This window comes from Haliotis rufescens, unplaced genomic scaffold (assembly GCF_023055435.1).
Source record: "Haliotis rufescens isolate VD_foot unplaced genomic scaffold, xgHalRufe1.0.p SCAF_80, whole genome shotgun sequence".
Classification (NCBI taxonomy): Eukaryota; Metazoa; Mollusca; class Gastropoda; order Lepetellida; family Haliotidae; genus Haliotis; species Haliotis rufescens.
The window spans coordinates 1,142,406-1,161,600 of NW_025964373.1; the positions used below are offsets into that span (position 1 = coordinate 1,142,406).

Sequence of the window (19,195 nt, forward strand, 5' to 3'; positions counted from 1 at the left end):
CACAGACCAGAGAGGTGGGATGGAAGAGAGGTGGTTCGTTAGAGAGGTGGTTGGGTAGAGTGGTGGGTCGGTCACAGACCAGAGGGGTGGGTCGGTCACAGACCAGAGAGGTGGGTCGGAAGAGAGGTGGTTCGTTAGAGAGGTGGTTTGGTAGAGAGGTGGGTCAGTCACAGACCAGAGAGGTGGGTCAGTCACAGACCAGAGAGGTTGGTTGGAAGAGAGGTGGTTCGTTAGAGAGGTGGTTGGGTAGAGTGGTGGGTCGGTCACAGACCAGAGAGGTGGGTCAGTCACAGACCAGAGGGGTGGGTCAGTCACAGACCAGAGAGGTGGGTCAGTCACAGACCAGAGAGGTGGGTCGGAAGAGAGGTGGTTGGGTAGAGAGGTGGTTTGGTAGAGAGGTGGTTTGGTAGAGAGGTGGTTTGGTAGAGAGGTGGGTCAGTCACAGACCAGAGGGGTGGGTCGGAAGAGAGGTGGTTCGGTAGAGAGGTGGTTTGGTAGAGAGGTGGTTTGGTAGAGAGGTGGGTCAGTCACAGACCAGAGGGTCGGGTCGGTCACAGACCAGAGGGGTGGGTCGGAAGAGAGGTGGGTGGGTCGGTCACAGACCAGAGAGGTGGGTCAGTCACAGACCAGAGAGGTTGGTCGGAAGAGAGGTGGTTCGGTAGAGAGGTGGTTTGGTAGAGAGGTGGTTTGGTAGAGGGGTGGGTCAGTCACAGACCAGAGGGGTGGGTCGGTCACAGACCAGAGAGGTGGGTCAGTCACAGACCAGAGGGGTGGGTCGGTCACAGACCAGAGAGGTTGGTTGGAAGAGAGGTGGTTTGGTAGAGAGGTGGTTGGGTAGAGAGGTGGGTCAGTCACAGACCAGAGGGGTGGGTCGGTCACAGACCAGAGAGGTGGGTCAGTCACAGACCAGAGGGGTGGGTCAGTCACAGACCAGAGGGGTGGGTCGGTCACAGACCAGAGAGGTTGGTTGGAAGAGAGGTGGTTCGTTAGAGAGGTGGTTGGGTAGAGTGGTGGGTCAGTCACTGACCAGAGGGGTGGGTCGGAAGAGAGGTGGTTCGGTAGAGAGGTGGTTTGGTAGAGAGGTGGTTTGGTAGAGAGGTGGGTCAGTCACAGACCAGAGGGGTGGGTCGGAAGAGAGGTGGGTGGGTCGGTCACAGACCAGAGAGATGGGTCAGTCACAGACCAGAGAGGTTGGTCGGAAGAGAGGTGGTTCAGGTAGAGAGGTGGTTTGATAGAGAGGTGGTTTGGTAGAGAGGTGGGTCAGTCACAGACCAGAGGGGTGGGTCGGTCACAGACCAGAGAGGTGGGTCCGTCACAGACCAGAGAGGTTGGTTGGAAGAGAGGTGGTTCGGTAGAGAAGTGGTTGGGTAGAGAGGTGGGTCAGTAGAGAAGTGGTTGGGTAGAGAGGTGGGTCAGTCACAGACCAGAGAGGTGGGTCGGTCACAGACCAGAGAGGTGGGTCAGTCACAGACCAGAGAGGTTGGTTGGAAGAGAGGTGGTTCGGTAGAGAGGTGGTTTGGTAGAGAGGTGGGTCAGTCACAGACCAGAGGGGTGGGTCGGTCACAGACCAGAGAGGTGGGTCAGTCACAGACCAGAGGGGTGGGTCGGAAGAGAGATGGTTCGTTAGAGAGGTGGTTTGGTAGAGAGGTGGGTCAGTCACAGACCAGAGAGGTGGGTCAGTCACAGACCAGAGAGGTTGGTTGGAAGAGAGGTGGTTCGTTAGAGAGGTGGTTGGGTAGAGTGGTGGGTCGGTCACAGACCAGAGAGGTGGGTCAGTCACAGACCAGAGGGGTGGGTCAGTCACAGACCAGAGAGGTGGGTCAGTCACAGACCAGAGAGGTGGGTCAGTCACAGACCAGAGAGGTGGGTCGGAAGAGAGGTGGTTGGGTAGAGAGGTGGTTTGGTAGAGAGGTGGTTTGGTAGAGAGGTGGGTCAGTCACAGACCAGAGGGGTGGGTCGGTCACAGACCAGAGGGGTGGGTCGGAAGAGAGGTGGGTGGGTCGGTCACAGACCAGAGAGGTGGGTCAGTCACAGACCAGAGAGGTTGGTTGGAAGAGAGGTGGTTCGGTAGAGAGGTGGTTTGGTAGAGAGGTGGTTTGGTAGAGAGGTGGGTCAGTCACAGACCAGAGGGGTGGGTCGGTCACAGACCAGAGAGGTGGGTCAGTCACAGACCAGAGGGGTGGGTCGGTCACAGACCAGAGAGGTTGGTTGGAAGAGAGGTGGTTGGGTAGAGAGGTGGGTCAGTCACAGACCAGAGGGGTGGGTCGGTCACAGACCAGAGAGGTGGGTCAGTCACAGACCAGAGGGGTGGGTCAGTCACAGACCAGAGGGGTGGGTCTGTCACAGACCAGAGAGGTTGGTTGGAAGAGAGGTGGTTCGTTAGAGAGGTGGTTGGGTAGAGTGGTGGGTCAGTCACTGACCAGAGGGGTGGGTCGGAAGAGAGGTGGTTCGGTAGAGAGGTGGTTTGGTAGAGAGGTGGTTTGGTAGAGAGGTGGGTCAGTCACAGACCAGAGGGGTGGGTCGGAAGAGAGGTGGGTGGGTCGGTCACAGACCAGAGAGGTGGGTCTGTCACAGACCAGAGAGGTTGGTCGGAAGAGAGGTGGTTCGGTAGAGAGGTGGTTTGATAGAGAGGTGGTTTGATAGAGAGGTGGTTTGGTAGAGAGGTGGGTCAGTCACAGACCAGAGGGGTGGGTCGGTCACAGACCAGAGAGGTGGGTCAGTCACAGACCAGAGGGGTGGGTCGGTCACAGACCAGAGGGGTGGGTCGGTCACAGACCAGAGAGGTTGGTTGGAAGAGAAGTGGTTCGGTAGAGAAGTGGTTGGGTAGAGAGGTGGGTCAGTCACCGACCAGAGGGAATGGGTCGGTCACAGACCAGAGAGGTGGGTCAGTCACAGACCAGAGAGGTTGGTTGGAAGAGAGGTGGTCGGTAGAGAGGTGGTTGGGTAGAGAGGTGGGTCAGTCACAGACCAGAGGGGTGGGTCGGTCACAGACCAGAGAGGTGGGTCAGTCACAGACCAGAGGGGTGGGTCGGTCACAGACCAGAGGGGTGGGTCGGTCACAGACCAGAGAGGTTGGTCAGTCACAGACCAGAGAGGTTGGTTGGAAGAGAGGTGGTTCGGTAGAGAGGTGGTTGGGTAGAGAGGTGGGTCAGTCACAGACCAGAGAGGTGGGTCAGTCACAGACCAGAGAGGTTGGTTGGAAGAGAGGTGGTTCGTTAGAGAGGTGGTTGGGTAGAGTGGTGGGTCGGTCACAGACCAGAGAGGTGGGTCAGTCACAGACCAGAGGGGTGGGTCAGTCACAGACCAGAGGGGTGGGTCGGTCACAGACCAGAGAGGTGGGTCAGTCACAGACCAGAGAGGTTGGTTGGAAGAGAGGTGGTTCGGTAGAGAGGTGGTTTGGTAGAGAGGTGGTTTGGTAGAGAGGTGGGTCAGTCACAGACCAGAGAAGTGGGTTGGTCACAAACCAGAGAGGTGGGTCTGTCACAGACCAGAGAGGTTGGTCGGTAGAGAGGTGGTTTGGTAGAGAGGTGGTTTGGTAGAGAGGTGGGTCAGTCACAGACCAGAGGGATGGGTTGGTCACAAACCAGAGAGGTGGGTCAGTCACAGACCAGAGGGGTGGGTCAGTCACAGACCAGAGGGGTGGGTCGGTCACAGACCAGAGAGGTTGGTTGGAAGAGAGGTGGTTCGTTAGAGAGGTGGTTGGGTAGAGTGGTGGGTCAGTCACTGACCAGAGGGGTGGGTCGGAAGAGAGGTGGTTCGGTAGAGAGGTTGTTTGGTAGAGAGGTGGTTTGGTAGAGAGGTGGGTCAGTCACAGACCAGAGGGGTGGGTCGGAAGAGAGGTGGGTGGGTCGGTCACAGACCAGAGAGGTGGGTCTGTCACAGACCAGAGAGGTTGGTCGGAAGAGAGGTGGTTCGGTAGAGAGGTGGTTTGATAGAGAGGTGGTTTGGTAGAGAGGTGGGTCAGTCACAGACCAAAGGGGTGGGTCGGTCACAGACCAGAGAGGTGGGTCAGTCACAGACCAGAGGGGTGGGTCGGTCACAGACCAGAGGGGTGGGTCGGTCACAGACCAGAGAGGTTGGTTGGAAGAGAAGTGGTTCGGTAGAGAAGTGGTTGGGTAGAGAGGTGGGTCAGTCACAGACCAGAGGGGTGGGTCGGTCACAGACCAGAGAGGTGGGTCAGTCACAGACCAGAGAGGTTGGTTGGAAGAGAGGTGGTCGGTAGAGAGGTGGTTGGGTAGAGAGGTGGGTCAGTCACAGACCAGAGGGGTGGGTCGGTCACAGACCAGAGAGGTGGGTCTGTCACAGACCAGAGGGGTGGGTCGGTCACAGACCAGAGGGGTGGGTCGGTCACAGACCAGAGGGGTGGGTCGGTCACAGACCAGAGAGGTTGGTTGGAAGAGAGGTGGTTCGGTAGAGAAGTGGTTGGGTAGAGAGGTGGGTCAGTCACAGACCAGAGGGGTGGGTCGGTCACAGACCAGAGAGGTGGGTCAGTCACAGACCAGAGAGGTTGGTTGGAAGAGAGGTGGTTCGGTAGAGAGGTGGTTGGGTAGAGAGGTGGGTCAGTCACAGACCAGAGAGGTGGGTCAGTCACAGACCAGAGAGGTTGGTTGGAAGAGAGGTGGTTCGTTAGAGAGGTGGTTGGGTAGAGTGGTGGGTCGGTCACAGACCAGAGAGGTGGGTCAGTCACAGACCAGAGGGGTGGGTCAGTCACAGACCAGAGGGGTGGGTCGGTCACAGACCAGAGAGGTGGGTCAGTCACAGACCAGAGAGGTTGGTTGGAAGAGAGGTGGTTCGGTAGAGAGGTGGTTTGGTAGAGAGGTGGTTTGGTAGAGAGGTGGGTCAGTCACAGACCAGAGAAGTGGGTTGGTCACAAACCAGAGAGGTGGGTCTGTCACAGACCAGAGAGGTTGGTCGGTAGAGAGGTGGTTTGGTAGAGAGGTGGTTTGGTAGAGAGGTGGGTCAGTCACAGACCAGAGGGATGGGTTGGTCACAAACCAGAGAGGTGGGTCTGTCACAGACCAGAGAGGTGGGTCGGTAGAGAGGTAGGTTGGTCACAGACAGAGGAGGGTCGATAGAGAGGTGGGTCAATGTGTGACTTACCGATGAATGTATTGTGACTCATGGTATTGTAACGCACCTGGGTAGCCTTGTCTAGATACCCCCACAAACATAAATCCCTCACTTGTGACAGAGATTTATAATATTGCTGATTTCGAAAACGTCAATCACTCACTTTACAGCGAAAGTGCAGGTTTTGAAAACAGTTTGCAAGTCTGAGACAAGTGAATACTTAGCAAGTACTATTCCATGTGGACTGCCACTTCTACTGCCAGTTGCATGAATCCATAGCAGGTTATTTTTGCAGACAGGTGAAACTGGTAATCAATGTTAAGGAATACTGCACACACTGGCCAAACATAGTTAAATATTTGAAACTGTTCAGAAATGGTAAAGTAAATACTTAAAAAACAAATGTCAAAGTCCCAGATGTGTCTATTTACTTCAAGGTTTGCTGAGCAACTACTTGTCAGAAGAAGAGGAGAGCCTTGACCCTGATGAAGGAGGTCAAGGGTCACAGGGAGAGGATGAGGGAGAGGATCCGGTCATGGAGGACCCCAGTGCCACCATGCTGCAGACTTGCCTAGCCACCATCGTGGACACCCTGTCTCACCACAACCCCAAGTAGGTGGAGGGGAGCTCTCGTGTCCCTCAGACCAATCATGTATTCAGTGATGTAATACCGTATTTACTTGGAATAAATCTTAGAAATGGCATTATTACATTCTATCCTGCAGTAGAAACTAACAATTTCAGTCATTTTTAATGACAACATATCGCAAAACCTTAAAAATGTCAAATTTCTACTAGTCCTTTTGATCCCTTAAACATTGGGCAGTTTGGCAAGGACTATAGGACTAGTGCCAGTTTCTAACACTGCTTTCTGTATGAGTGTATGAGTTAGGTTATACATTCAGTTATGCACATTTGTATCGGGCAACAAAGTCTTACAGGTTACAAGCCCTTCATTTAAATGACATCAGTCCAGTGAAATATCTTTCAGTCTAGTAAGCTCAGATAGTTATGGTCTTTGTGTTTACACAAATTTACTGGAAAAAATACCCAAAATGTTTTTGGCACAGACTGATTTTTCTCTTGACCTATTTCTTGTGTTCCCGCGCCATGTCATGCCGAAGACTTGAACCTGTTCCTGTGTTCCGCGCCATGTCATGCCGGAGACTTGAACCTGTTCCTGTGTTCCCGTGCCATGTCATGCCGAAGACTTGAACCTGTCCTGTGTTCCCGTGCCATGTCATGCCGGAGACTTGAACCTGTTCCTGTGTTCCCGCGCCATGTCATGCCGAAGACTTGAACCAGTCCTGTGTTCCCGTGCCATGTCATGCCGGAGACTTGAACCTGTTCCTGTGTTCCCGTGCCATGTCATGCCGGAGACTTGAACCTGTCCTGTGTTCCAGGATGATCTCCGAGGTGCAGCAGATGGTGCAGGAACTGCGGCGCGTCACGCTGCTGTGGGATGAACTGTGGCTTGGCACCCTAAACCAGCAGCATACGGACGTGGTGCGCTCCCTGGCCCAGCTGGAGAGTGAGGTGAAGAAAGTCAACGCCAACCAGTCACTGAACAAGGAGGAGAAGACGGCCATCATCAGAGAGAAGCACAAGACCATTATGAAGCCAGTAAGTGTTGTACAAGAATTTGTAACTCGTCCGTGAAGAGATCACCCGTTCAATAAACATACAGCTGTATTACACGTTGTGTAATGCCAAAGTGCTGCTTATGTACTGCAGGAACAAGTTTCACTAACAAATATCGCTTGTCAGATACGAAAACTTTTCACTCGTTTCATAAAATTGGACTTACACAGGAGCTCTAATATTCTCCATAGAGTATGTTGATGTTGCTGTGGTATGTGATGTGGAAACTGAAGATGTGTTTGTGTTCACTCAGATCCTATACACAATGGAGCGGCTCCACGAGATTACCAGCCAGGCGGCGGAGACACCGCATGAGAAGTGGTTCCAGGACACGTATGGGGAACTGATAGAGAACGCCCTGCAGAGGCTGAGGAACCCTAGCAACCCCTCCAACCCTGCCGTCAACTGGCAGCTCTTCAAACAGGTTTGTTGCTGTGATCAAATCTTACAAAAATATGCTCTGAAAGGACTCTGAAGCCGAGCAGTGGCGTCAAACTCCCTCACTCACTGATGACAGTAGCGTTAAACCAAACTCCCTCACTCACTGATCAAAGTGGTGTTAAACTCCCTCACTCACTGATCAAAGTGGTGTTAAACTCCCTCACTAATGACAGTAGCGTTAAACTGAACTCCCTCACTCACTGATCAAAGTGGCATTAAACTCTCACTCACTGATCAAAGTCTGTCAAACTCCCTCATTCACTGATCAAAGTCACGTTAAACTCCCTCACTCACTGATCAAAGTGGCGTTAAACTCACTGATCAAAGTCATGTTAAACTCCCTCATTCACTGATCATAGTCACGTTAAATTCCCTCACTCACTGATCAAAGTCATGTTAAACTCCCTCACTCACTGATCAAAGTCACGTTAAACTCCCACACTCACTGATCAAAGTCACGTTACACTCCCTCACTCACTGATCAAAGTGGCGTTAAACTCCCTCATCCACTGATCAAAGTCACGTTAAACTCACTCACTCACTGATCAAAGTGGCGTTAAACTCCCTCATCCACTGATCAAAGTCACGTTAAACTGTCTCACTCACTGATCAAAGTCATGTTGAACTCCCTCACTCACTGATCAAAGTCACGTTAAACTCCCTCATCCACTGATCAAAGTCACGTTAAACTCCCTCACTCACTGACCAAAGTGGCGTTAAACTCCCTCACTCACTGATCAAAGTCACGTTAAACTCCCTCACTCACTGATCAAAGTCACGTTAAACTCTCTCACTCACTGATCCAAGTCATGTTGAACTCCCTCATTCACTGATCAAAGTCATGTTGAACTCCCTCATTCACTGTTGATGTTTGTCCATCAGCTGCATGTCAGCCTGCAGCAGCGAGCCCAGAAGCGAAACAGTCTGCAGTTGCGGATGGAGGAAATCAGCCCTCGACTGTCCAGTCTGGTCAGCTCGGTCATCCCTATGCCCGGACTCGGTGTGCTCGGACAGACAGTCACCATAGAGTCTGTCTACAACACGGCACAAATCCTCCCCACGAAGACCAAACCCAAGAAACTGGTCCTGCTTGGATCAGATGGCCGAAGGTTCGTGTTGGAATATTTGGTGATTACAAAGCTGTAATTTGAAATAACACTACAGGGAAAACCAACTCATTTTATTCTATTGTTAAACAATTATGGTCAGTGCTTGTTTACCTTTATGTAGCCACTATCCTTGTTTGTGGTCATTTCAGATACCCGTACCTATTCAAGGGCCTCGAGGACCTCCACTTAGATGAGAGAATCATGCAGTTCCTGTCTATTGTAAATAACATGTTCTCCAAGTCAAACAAGTAAGTACTGTCGCTCTGTTTTGAAATCTGATAGTTTTGTATGTCTTTTGCTTTGAAGTGGGGTATAAGGGATTTATTCTGCCTCTCAGAACTCCACATGTGGCCTTATCAGTGCCTCTAGCACAGGGAGATTTATTACCCTCCAAGGCTGAATACACAGTATTTTATCAAGATCACATGGACCAATCAGATCTTGGAGGTATGATAACTGTTCTTCATATCAGCCGGTTGGTCACAATGTGGGACCTGACTGACTGTGTCATCTTAACCTAAAGACATCAGATGCTGCTCATGCTATCAATCCCTGGTTTGCCTGACATATTGGCTGATGTGAATTAGCTTGGCCATTACTGACTGGGTTGTAAATTAACACACAATCATTCACTTGTGCTAGCATTGAATGTTAAAGAATGTTGAGAGTTAACAGTAAATGTGGACTTTTACCATAATAAAACAGATGTATTTCCCGGTGATAAGCTTCTTTCTGTTGTGCAGGGGGACCCGTCAGCTGTACCGAGCTCGACACTACTCTGTGACACCACTTGGACCACGGTCAGGCCTCATTCAGTGGGTGGAGGGAGCCACACCTCTGTTCGGTCTGTACAAGAAATGGCAGCAAAGGGAGGCAATTGCACAGACCCTCAAGGTAAAAAGGATTTAAATTGTCTTGAAATGTTTGTGAATAAGTTGAATTTTAAAGCTTGTCCCATCTCACACTATGCGTTTCGTCCTTCTTTCAATCCTCATATGAAAATTTGCTTGAACAAAGTTTCTAACTTCTAAACATGCTAAAAACATTTAGCCTGAACACATCATAGCATCACCATGGTCACCACCCCATCAATAAGGTCAGTAATCCTGTGTGTAGTGAACTCCTGCCGTCTCACTCTCTTTCTCATCGCCACCCTGTGCAGATGTGTATTGAGTTGTAGAGAAAACATTTTTGTTATTTTTCTGTTCCTTTGCGTAAGCTACGAGCTTTCTGCACACACTTTACATCACTATTTTGAAGTGGGGATGGGTATCGAACATGATCAACTCCCGGTTTGTGTAAATTGCCGCCCTACTTACTCAAAAGCTTATCCTCATGACCCTCGTTGTGATTGCCGTGGCTGTTGCAGTAAACACTAGCGATGTTTAAAGTCCTGGGACATGAAACATGGGCCCTTATCTACTAAGAAGCCTGAAAGGGACACGAAGCTGGCTGTCACCTCCTCCCGTTCTGTCACCTCCTCCTGTTCTGTCGTGAAGCCTCCTCCGGCATCTACCATCCCATCCTTGTCAGTCGAAGATGATGGCATCTTGGACAGTCTCCTCATTGACGGTGTGCCTGTCTCCAAGCCTACATTGGAGCTAGCTGCCTCAGACATCTGCATGATTTTCTCTAAAGACGAAGCATCCCAGGCACCTTCCTAGCGTTCCCCTACCGTCAGCTGCCAGTCACTTATCATCATCCACTCCTCTAGGCGATGTTCCGGTCCTCACCATGCTGACCGCTTTGTTGCAAGATTGATCATGTGAGTTCATCCTCTGCTTCTACTAGCTGGGATCGCATTCCAGATCAATGTCTGGAGTATCGACATCTTGGAATCAATGCGCTACGGATTGACATTGCAATGGAGCTACACATTCATCACAGACCACTCCTGTTTGACATGACGATCGCTGCATTAGGAGGATGTTTCCTGTGCTGATTCTGCAGATCGATAGTCATCTCAGTTTTGCTTCCCTTCTACACGGTGACTTTGATTGTTGGCATCGTCAGGATTGTTCCCCCTCCTACGATTAAACCCTCAGCGACAAGACGCATCGAATACGAGGATCGTCCACACAGCTGGGATTGAACCCCCCCCTTCTGGATCCGTATCAACATATACATGCCTACCCCAATGTCTACCTGTATCCTGACAACCGCGCTTGTGCTGACTTCTACTGTTCTGCGCCTCCCTGGAATTGGTCCTTGGTTCGCTATTGACAGGAGGATTGACCCTCTTCTTCACATTGAGACTCGTGTGGTCCCCCAAGTAGATCTACGTCGCTGTCTCCGTATTTGGTTCCTGCCCAACCTACCTCTATCTACCCTGCCTCTGCCTACGTCCTGGGACCACTTCAGCTTTCACAGATTCCGTGCTTCCTGAAATTCTACCTCCAGATCAACAATTGCTGGGTCCATATCTCCGTGCCAATGTCACTGCGTCCGAAACTTCAGTGATGTCAAATGTTTGTGCCAGAGTCTCTTTGTGTCCGTTTGTCTCGACCTAACCCCTCCTCGTTGACACCTTGACCGCTGGTTCATCGAAGAAAAGCCACTCCATATCCACAAACTTTCAATTCAAGGCTGTCATTCTGGCAGTGTCCCACTGGGCCAAGCTCCTTCGTGCTTCACACGTCAGAATCCAGTTGGTGAATCTATTGGTCGTCTGGCATATCAACAGGCTGGGCTCCACCAAGTCAATGTCGCTCCTGTCGCTGATGCTTGACTTCCAACAGGTCAGCAACTCACTGAATGTTCGAGCGACTTCCTCTCCAGACGCGACCAACACTTGGTGATGTCTTGGTATTGTTTCGATGATCCTCTTGTGATTGTTGTTGATCATTCCTCTTCTCATCTTAGCATGCTTCAATCCCTCGGGCGTGGTTGATAGCTTTGACGAAGTGTTAAAAAGAGATGCCAAGCTGGCTCACCCTATTGTTCATAGAACTGCTTGCCTGAAGACCCCTTCCGGATCGGTTATAAATCATACGATGAATCGATCTTTATTCAGGAAAACACATAACACATGTTCTACACGATTTTATGTTGTGACCTCCAATTAACATAAACATAAACACATTTCACCTGTAAAGTGTTATAAATTCTTTCATTTGTATCACTGTTAAACACCAGCTTCCTCGTGTCTGTCTCAAGGTTGTATTCTCAAAGAGCTAGTGTAGCTGTGCCCCACTGTCCAACCGTGGGATAAATTAATAGTGTGACACACGATAAGTTTAATAATTTCTAATGTTTATATTAAATTGTATATTTATATACTTATCCTATCTCACTATATGCCGTCCCAACCATCATATCTCCGCTAGCCTGTCAGCTCTAACAAAGAGAATGATGTGGCAGAGGTCGTCAGGTGATCAGGTCGTGTCAAGTCACAACGCACTGCGGTGACCATGGTGATACTGGGATGTGTTCGGGTGAAATGTTTTCAGAAGCAGGAGACTTTGTTCAAGCACGTTTCCACATAAGAATCGAAAAAAGAAAGAAGAAATGCGTAGTGTGAGATAGGATAGGCATATAAATATGTAGGACTCAGATCTGTGGTTGGACTCTGATCCATGGCAGATTCTCATATCTACTCCACACATTGGGCAGATATTGGCGTGTACTCAGATCTATGGCAGATTGTCATATAATATAAATAATGGGCAAATTCTATTGTGCTAAACTTTGTAAAGATTTCTTATATAGGGGTTGACTTTAGATCAGTGTTGTGACTATCATATCCCCTTGGGAACAGCATCGTCAGGTACTTTCCTTATAAATGTTCCCTGAAGTTTCCCTGAATATTTTCACCCTTCCCTTCTTTGGATTCAGGGCATTTACACATGGAACTTAATTAAAAATATATTTTAAAAATGGTTTTAGCATAAGGGTGTTTCGCTACTGGTTTCTTCCTTTGCCAGCGTGAATCCGCCATGAGAAAACTTTCAATTTTCTATGGTGTCCGGCTCCATCGTTTATGACTGATTGCTGTGTCTATCGGTTGAACTTACATGGTGTCATCAGAGGCAAGGAGTCATGGCGGCGTCTTAAGCGTGGCGTCATATAACAGTTGAACAGATTGTCAAAGGCGACCAAATGGATTTGGGTAGTCAAGCTTGGTGACTTGATAGATTATTTGAATATACACAGCACAGCAGCCTAAAACAGCATTCACTCATTGACTCTGACTGTATTCTGCTGTTTTCCTGCAGATAAGCTCATCAGGACAGAGCAGTGCTTCCAGCAATGCGGCCACCATCCTGCGCCCCAGCGACATCTACTACAACAAGCTCACACCGGCACTGAAGGATAAGGTAGGTGGCCCCATCATCATGCCCTCCCTGCCACGTGAAACGTGTTTTCCTACCATCAGATCTTGGTGTGTTCCATTTGGATAAGTAATATTATTCGGATTTACTGGTGTTATGGCACATTTAATGCCATGGCATTTAAAGGGCAATTTTAGATTTAACATTTCTGTGCATCTGCAAGTCCTAATAGATCTGTGATATTTATCTCAATGTAAATAGAGCATATCCATGACACTCTCCAACTGCAGTATCACCCTTCTGTGCCATGGGTGCCGTCAGGTAGCCTGGTGGTTAAAGCGTTCGCTCGTCACCCGGAAGACCCAGGTTCGATTCCCGACATGGGTACAATGTGTGAAGCCCATTTCTGGTGTTCCCCCGCCGTGATATTGCTGGAATACTGCTAAAAGCGGTGTAAAACCATACTCTCACTCACATTCTGTGTCATGATATGATGTATGTTATATGTTTCCATGACAACTGAACCTGTTGGTTAAGAGAATGCCAAAATAAATCTACTAGAACGAGGTTGTGATACATATTAATGAAATGTGTTATGAATACAGCAATCCATGTTACATTTACTCATTTTATCATTTTTGTTTATGTTGGTTCAGGGCATTGACAACCTGGACAGCCGTAAGGAGTGGCCACTGAGTGTCCTGAGGAACGTCCTGGAGGAGCTGATGGAGGAGACGCCCAAAGACCTCCTGGCCAGGTAAGCTTGCGAAGCATGAGTCTACAGGGCCTTGGAATCACCTCCTCACTAGGTCAGCTCATGATGCATGAGTCTACAGGGCCTTGGAATGACCTCCTCACCAGGTCAGCTCATGATACATGAGTTTACAGGGCCTTGGAATGACCTCACCAGGTCAGCTCATGATGCATGAGTCGACAGGGCCTTGGAATGACCTCCTCACCAGGTCAGCTCATGATGCATGCGTTTACAGGGCCTTGGAATGACCTCGCCAGGTCAGCTCATGATGCATGAGTCGACAGGGCCTTGGAATGACCTCCTCACCAGGTCAGCTCATGATACATGAGTCGACAGGGCCTTGGAATGACCTCGCCAGGTCAGCTCATGATGCATGAGTCGACAGGGCCTTGGAATGACCTCCTCACCAGGTCAGCTCATGATGTAAGAGTTGACAGGGCCTTGGAATGACCTCCTCACCAGGTCAGCTCATGATGTATGAGTTGACAGGGCCTTGGAATGACCTCACCAGGTCAGCTCATGATGCATGAGTCTACAGGGACTTGGAATGACCTCCTCACCAGGTCAGCTCATGATGTATAAGTTGACAGGGCCTTGGAATGACCTCCTCACCAGGTCAGCTCATGATGCATGAGTCTACAGGGCCTTGGAATGACCTCCACACCAGGTCAGCTCATGATGCATGAGTCTACAGGGCCTTGGAATGACCTCCTCACCAGGTCAGCTCATGATGCATGAGTCTACAGGGCCTTGGAATGGCCTCACCAGGTCAGCTCATGATGCATGAGTCTACAGGGCCTTGGAATGGCCTCACCAGGTCAGCTCATGATGCATGAGTCTACAGGGCCTTGGAATGACCTCACCAGGTCAGCTCATGATGCATGAGTCTACAGGGCCTTGGAATGGCCTCACCAGGTCAGCTCATGATGCATGAGTCGACAGGGCCTTGGAATGACCTCCTCACCAGGTCAACTCACAAAGCACGATTCTTTTAGTCGCATGGAGATTCAGAGCTAGATTATATCCACAGCATCCAACTTCTTGTACTCTGAGCTGATAAATATGAAGATGTGTTGACTGGCTTATATCATCTTCCTATTAGAGTGGGAATCATTGCTCATGCTACCAACCACTGGTTTGCTTGGTCAAACCTTATCATACACAGCTAGAATGTTGTAAATCTCTGCTTTGTGTGACATCCACTCACTCTGGTGCTTGCCACTAACTCACTCCGGTGCTTGCCACTAACACTGACATAGCCATGATAAACAAGTCAGTTTCGAACCAATCATAATCTCTTAAAAAGGGCCTTGATAAACGGGGCCAGTAGGTTCATGGTGGATATTTGTGATCAGATACGAGATAACTATGCTTGTCGTAAGTGGTCAGACTCGCTGACTTGGTTGATGCATGTCATCGTATCCCAATTGCGTGGATCGATACTCATGATATCAATCACCGAATTGTCTGGTCCAGACTCGATTATTTACAGACCGCCATCATATGGCTGGAATATTGCGAAGTGCGGCCTTAAACAACAAACGAACAAACATTGTGTGGAGCATGAATTGGATGAATAATATCTTGCTGTTATAGTTTTATTTGTTTTCAATATAGGGCGTCTGATAATCTGATGCATCTGATTGTCAGATGTACACGCATTACGTGTCTGGTAGAGCGATAGGAGATTAATCTTTACCTTGTTTGATCCCCAGGGAGCTGTGGTGTGCCAGCTCGGGTCCCAATGAATGGTGGCAGATCACTCAGACCTATGCCAGGTCCACTGCTGTCATGTCTATGATCGGCTACATCATTGGACTCGGGGATCGTCACCTTGACAATGTACTGGTTGATCTGGCAACGGGCGAGGTACGTGATAAATCTGGATATCTGATGAAATGTGATGACAGTGAGACTGTACCTTCAATTTCAGTATGTAAGTATATGGCTTTAGGTGATAGTATTTCATGGGGAATCTGGGTTAGAATAGGTCCCCAGCAACCTATACTTGTCGAAAGAGGCAACTTAATGAGTCGGTGGTCAGGCTTGGTTACTTGGTTGATTGATCTCCCTGTATCAATCACTGGTTTGTCTGGTCAGGTTCAATTAATGACAAGCTGTCATCATAGCTGCAATATTGCCGAGTGTAGTGTTAAACAACAAACAAGAATTCATTGACCTGATTGAAATTGCATTTCCCCGTGAGGATCACAGGGTAGAACCCCCCCAAACGTTTTGCTTGTTGTAGGATGGGGAAAAGTATAGAGGGTTATTTTGTGTGGCTGATTGGGTGCCGTCATGCATTGTTGTTCATTTCAACAACAGTGGAACTGTTTACTTTTTTTTCACCAGGTTGTCCATATAGACTACAATGTGTGTTTTGAAAAAGGCAAAGGTCTGAGGGTCCCTGAGAGAGTCCCATTCAGGATGACTCAGAACATAGAGACAGCTCTGGGTGTTACTGGCATTGAGGTAAGGCAGCTCTTGTTGGTGTGTGGTGGTCTGTCCCTGTACACAGGCCCTTGTGTCGTTGCTTAAATATTTCTAGATCAATAAGTATCATGAGTGTAAGAAATGCACTATCCTAGTATACCTTTACACAAGGCTGAACACTACGTATGGCACCACTTGCCTTGTATCGCTGTTTCTAAAGTGAAATCACGTCATATCTACCTTGTCTAGGGTGATAATACTATCGATTCCAATACATGACACCTCCCAATTCTTTATTGCTATGAAATAATATCGACCGAATGCTGTCAACTCGCCACTTTGACACCAACTGGGCACACATCAGACCCGCACAGAATCTGTGTGTGTTGGAAAGCAGTGCTCTCATTGGTCGATATTTTAGTTACATATGCAATTTCTTGAATGGACTATAACATGTGACGAATCGTCACATGGCGCTGGCCTGTGGCAGAGGCCCTATGCTGGCCGCATGGAACTCAGAGTAGGATTGCTGGATTGCCTGGCAAGTCAGTCATGTACAGGCTGTTGTGATCATGGTGATACTGAGTGCAGTGTAAACCTCGCTCGCTCACTCACTCACTCACTCACTGTAGGAGGTACTTATGTGATCTTTTTAATACTTATCTGAAGATAGATAGTTTTTAGGAGACGTACTTTGAAAGTAGGTGAATACGGATAGTTCTAAGGTGACCTCTTTTTAAAGTAGCTGTTAATATGGATAGTTCTAAGGTGACCTCTTTTAAAAGTAGCTGTTAATATGGATAGTTCTAGGTGACCTACTTTGAAAGTAGCTGAATATGGATAGTTCTTTGGTAACATATTTTGAAAGATGCTGACTATGGAGAAATAATTGCCCACATGTTTTTTGAGTGCAGATGTGATTCTGCAGATTTCAGGTTTTGTAAGACATGGTTAACTTGTTTGTTTAGTGTCTGCAAGTGTTGCTGGTTTGGGGGATGAGAAGTTTTTAACTCCTTGATTAAGGAAGGTTTAAATTTCAAAACTTTACATCACATCATGCCTAATAATCGTTAATAATTTAGAATCTGTGTAAAGAGCAGCAGCTTGTTGGTTTTGTGGTCCTTGTGGTCCTTGTGTTCGGTGTTTGTTCCGTGTGTTTGTTCCGTGTGTTGGTTCCGTGTGTTGGTTCAGTTGTATTGACAGAGCACAGAAAGTGGGAAACCCTCCATAGCCATGACCCAGTCCAGCTGGGAATAGAACTGCTCAAACAAACTGTAATAGAGCAGCTTCCATCTTAGGTAACTCTGTCAGTTAGATGTGGGAGAGAGAGAGTGTGTGACAGGTTTGATTGATATTACAGAAGTATTGATTGGTTAATGGGAACACTTTCAGGTGAGCAGCCAATCAGATCAGGTTTCACATAATCTGTAAGCCTGGCAAAGATGCATGAGAATGGAAGTGCTGTATGCTCAGTAGTAATTTTCTGTGGAGAGAACGAATACTTGATAAATGATTTAAGTGGTGTTGGTGTGACCCTCCATTTACAGAGCTAATAAAAAGTAATATGACTTCAAGCGGAAACTGGAGTGTAGTTGTTTTTCATTGCTACATCAAAGCTACATTGCAACTGGACACTTTTTATGATCCAAGAGTAGAAATTATAGATGATGATGATGATGATGATGATGATGATGATGATGATGATTAATGTGATGCTTAACTGTGATAGGTATGTTGTAATTGGATTTGCAGATGGTAAAAAACAATTTCCTATTGTGTCAGAGATCATGGTTTTATTTCATGTGAATTTCTTTGCAATCAAATTGATCAGCTTGTTTCCATGGACATGGCAGTATTTTCCATGGGAATTGCCTTTCATCTAAGTCAACACAATTTCCATGTATTTCCTGAGCCTGACTGGCTGGGTGTTTCATGCAAGATACTTAGCCATGAGGCCAGCTGGCTGAAACGCTGCTTCTGATATGATACACATCCATACCTCTGTCCTTTGATCTGTTTGGAAATGGGGAAATACAGTAACATTAAAGTCAGCTTATGTCATGGATCTTTGTTGGTCGTACACACACACGCACACACACACACGCACACGCAAACACACGCACACACACGCACACACACCGCACACACACACGCAAGCACACGCAAACACACCACACACACACACCACACACACACCGCACGCACACCGCACACACACACGCAAGCACACGCAAACACACCACACACACACACACACACACCGCACACACACCGCACACACACCGCACACACACACGCAAGCACACGCAAACACACCACACACACACACACACCGCACACACACCGCACGCACACCGCACACACACACGCAAGCACACGCAAACACACCACACACGCACACACACCGCACACACACCGCACACACACACGCAAGCACACGCAAACACACCACACACACACACACACACACCACACACACACACCGCACGCACACCACACACACGCACACACCACACGCACGCACACATGCTCACACGCACACACACCACACACACCACACACACACACACGCACACGCAAACACACACACGCACACACACCACACACACACACACTGATAGCAGTGAACTTAACTCATGAATATCTACTTCCCACTTGTTCTGCGCGTAGCTGCAGCAATGTTGACTTTATAGTTTGAAATATTATAATGGCTTCCACTGCAGTGCATTTTATTATAGAATACATCCTTTGCAATGATCTTTTCTGTCAGAAACAATTGGACACATTGCTTTTTTGATGTTTGATGGATATTCACAACGTCCTCCTTCAATGTTATAAAGTGTTTATTTTGAAAAAATAAAAATGGTGGTCATGTGCATGGCAATAGAATATCCATATCTACCACTTGTAAGTGCTAGACAAGTACCAGGACTGGTCAAAAAGTTCTAAGCGTGACTAACTTTCAAGTATGGGCCATAACATTGTGAACTATCCAATGTAGTACATTGTTGGAGTTGTTCATTGCAAGTGTATTTGTTCTGTGGAGGCTGTTTGTATATAAGTGACAGCCAGTTGAACGTGATAGGGGGCCAACGGGACACAGAAATGGAAGAGAATGAGTACCGAGCTGTCATCAAGTTTTTGACTTTACAGAAAAGTACTCCCCAAGAAATTCAGGACTGCATGTCACAATTGTGTATGGGGATAAGCTGTGATATGTTTAAGGCTGGGAGAACAAGCCTTGATGATGACCCTAGGTCTGGACGTCCATCAACTTCCACTGATGAAGATTGAATCAAGGAGATAGAAAAAACTTATGCTGTCAGATAGACGTATTACCATTGCTGAACTTGAGGAAGACACAGGTCCAAGCCATGGATCCATTGAAACTATTCTTCATGAACAAAAAAAGAATAATATATCTGCTCATTGGGTGCCTAAGTTTCTAAATTCGGATCTTAAGGAAAGAAGAACTG

At 48.2% G+C, this 19,195-nt stretch overlaps 1 protein-coding gene and 2 long non-coding RNA genes across 8 annotated transcripts in view; all 3 read left to right on the plus strand.

The window, feature by feature from the left end:
- Positions 1-685, plus strand: LOC124137377. The gene is made up of 3 exons (XR_007219457.1): positions 1-110; positions 159-518; positions 611-685. It is a non-coding gene; the product is annotated as an uncharacterized LOC124137377 (long non-coding RNA).
- LOC124137375 (serine/threonine-protein kinase SMG1-like) overlaps positions 1-19,195 on the plus strand; it is a 124,255-nt gene that overhangs the window by 57,096 nt on the left and 47,964 nt on the right. For all 3 annotated transcript variants that reach the window (XM_048390006.1, XM_048390008.1, XM_048390007.1), the window contains exons 38-47: positions 5,508-5,682; positions 6,474-6,693; positions 6,965-7,135; positions 8,035-8,261; positions 8,411-8,509; positions 9,005-9,155; positions 12,476-12,577; positions 13,189-13,289; positions 15,002-15,155; positions 15,639-15,758. In XM_048390006.1, the coding sequence (XP_048245963.1) occupies positions 5,508-5,682; positions 6,474-6,693; positions 6,965-7,135; positions 8,035-8,261; positions 8,411-8,509; positions 9,005-9,155; positions 12,476-12,577; positions 13,189-13,289; positions 15,002-15,155; positions 15,639-15,758 (1,520 nt within the window). The remainder of the gene's footprint in view (positions 1-5,507; positions 5,683-6,473; positions 6,694-6,964; positions 7,136-8,034; positions 8,262-8,410; positions 8,510-9,004; positions 9,156-12,475; positions 12,578-13,188; positions 13,290-15,001; positions 15,156-15,638; positions 15,759-19,195) is intronic.
- Positions 708-2,063, plus strand: LOC125377225. 4 transcript variants are annotated; one of them, XR_007219455.1, is made up of 4 exons: positions 708-794; positions 843-1,122; positions 1,432-1,927; positions 2,020-2,041. It is a non-coding gene; the product is annotated as an uncharacterized LOC125377225 (long non-coding RNA). The 4 variants fall into 4 exon arrangements; XR_007219454.1 differs by lacking the exon at positions 2,020-2,041 and adding an exon at positions 2,044-2,063 and having other exon boundaries at positions 708-1,122; positions 1,432-1,839; XR_007219453.1 differs by having other exon boundaries at positions 708-1,122.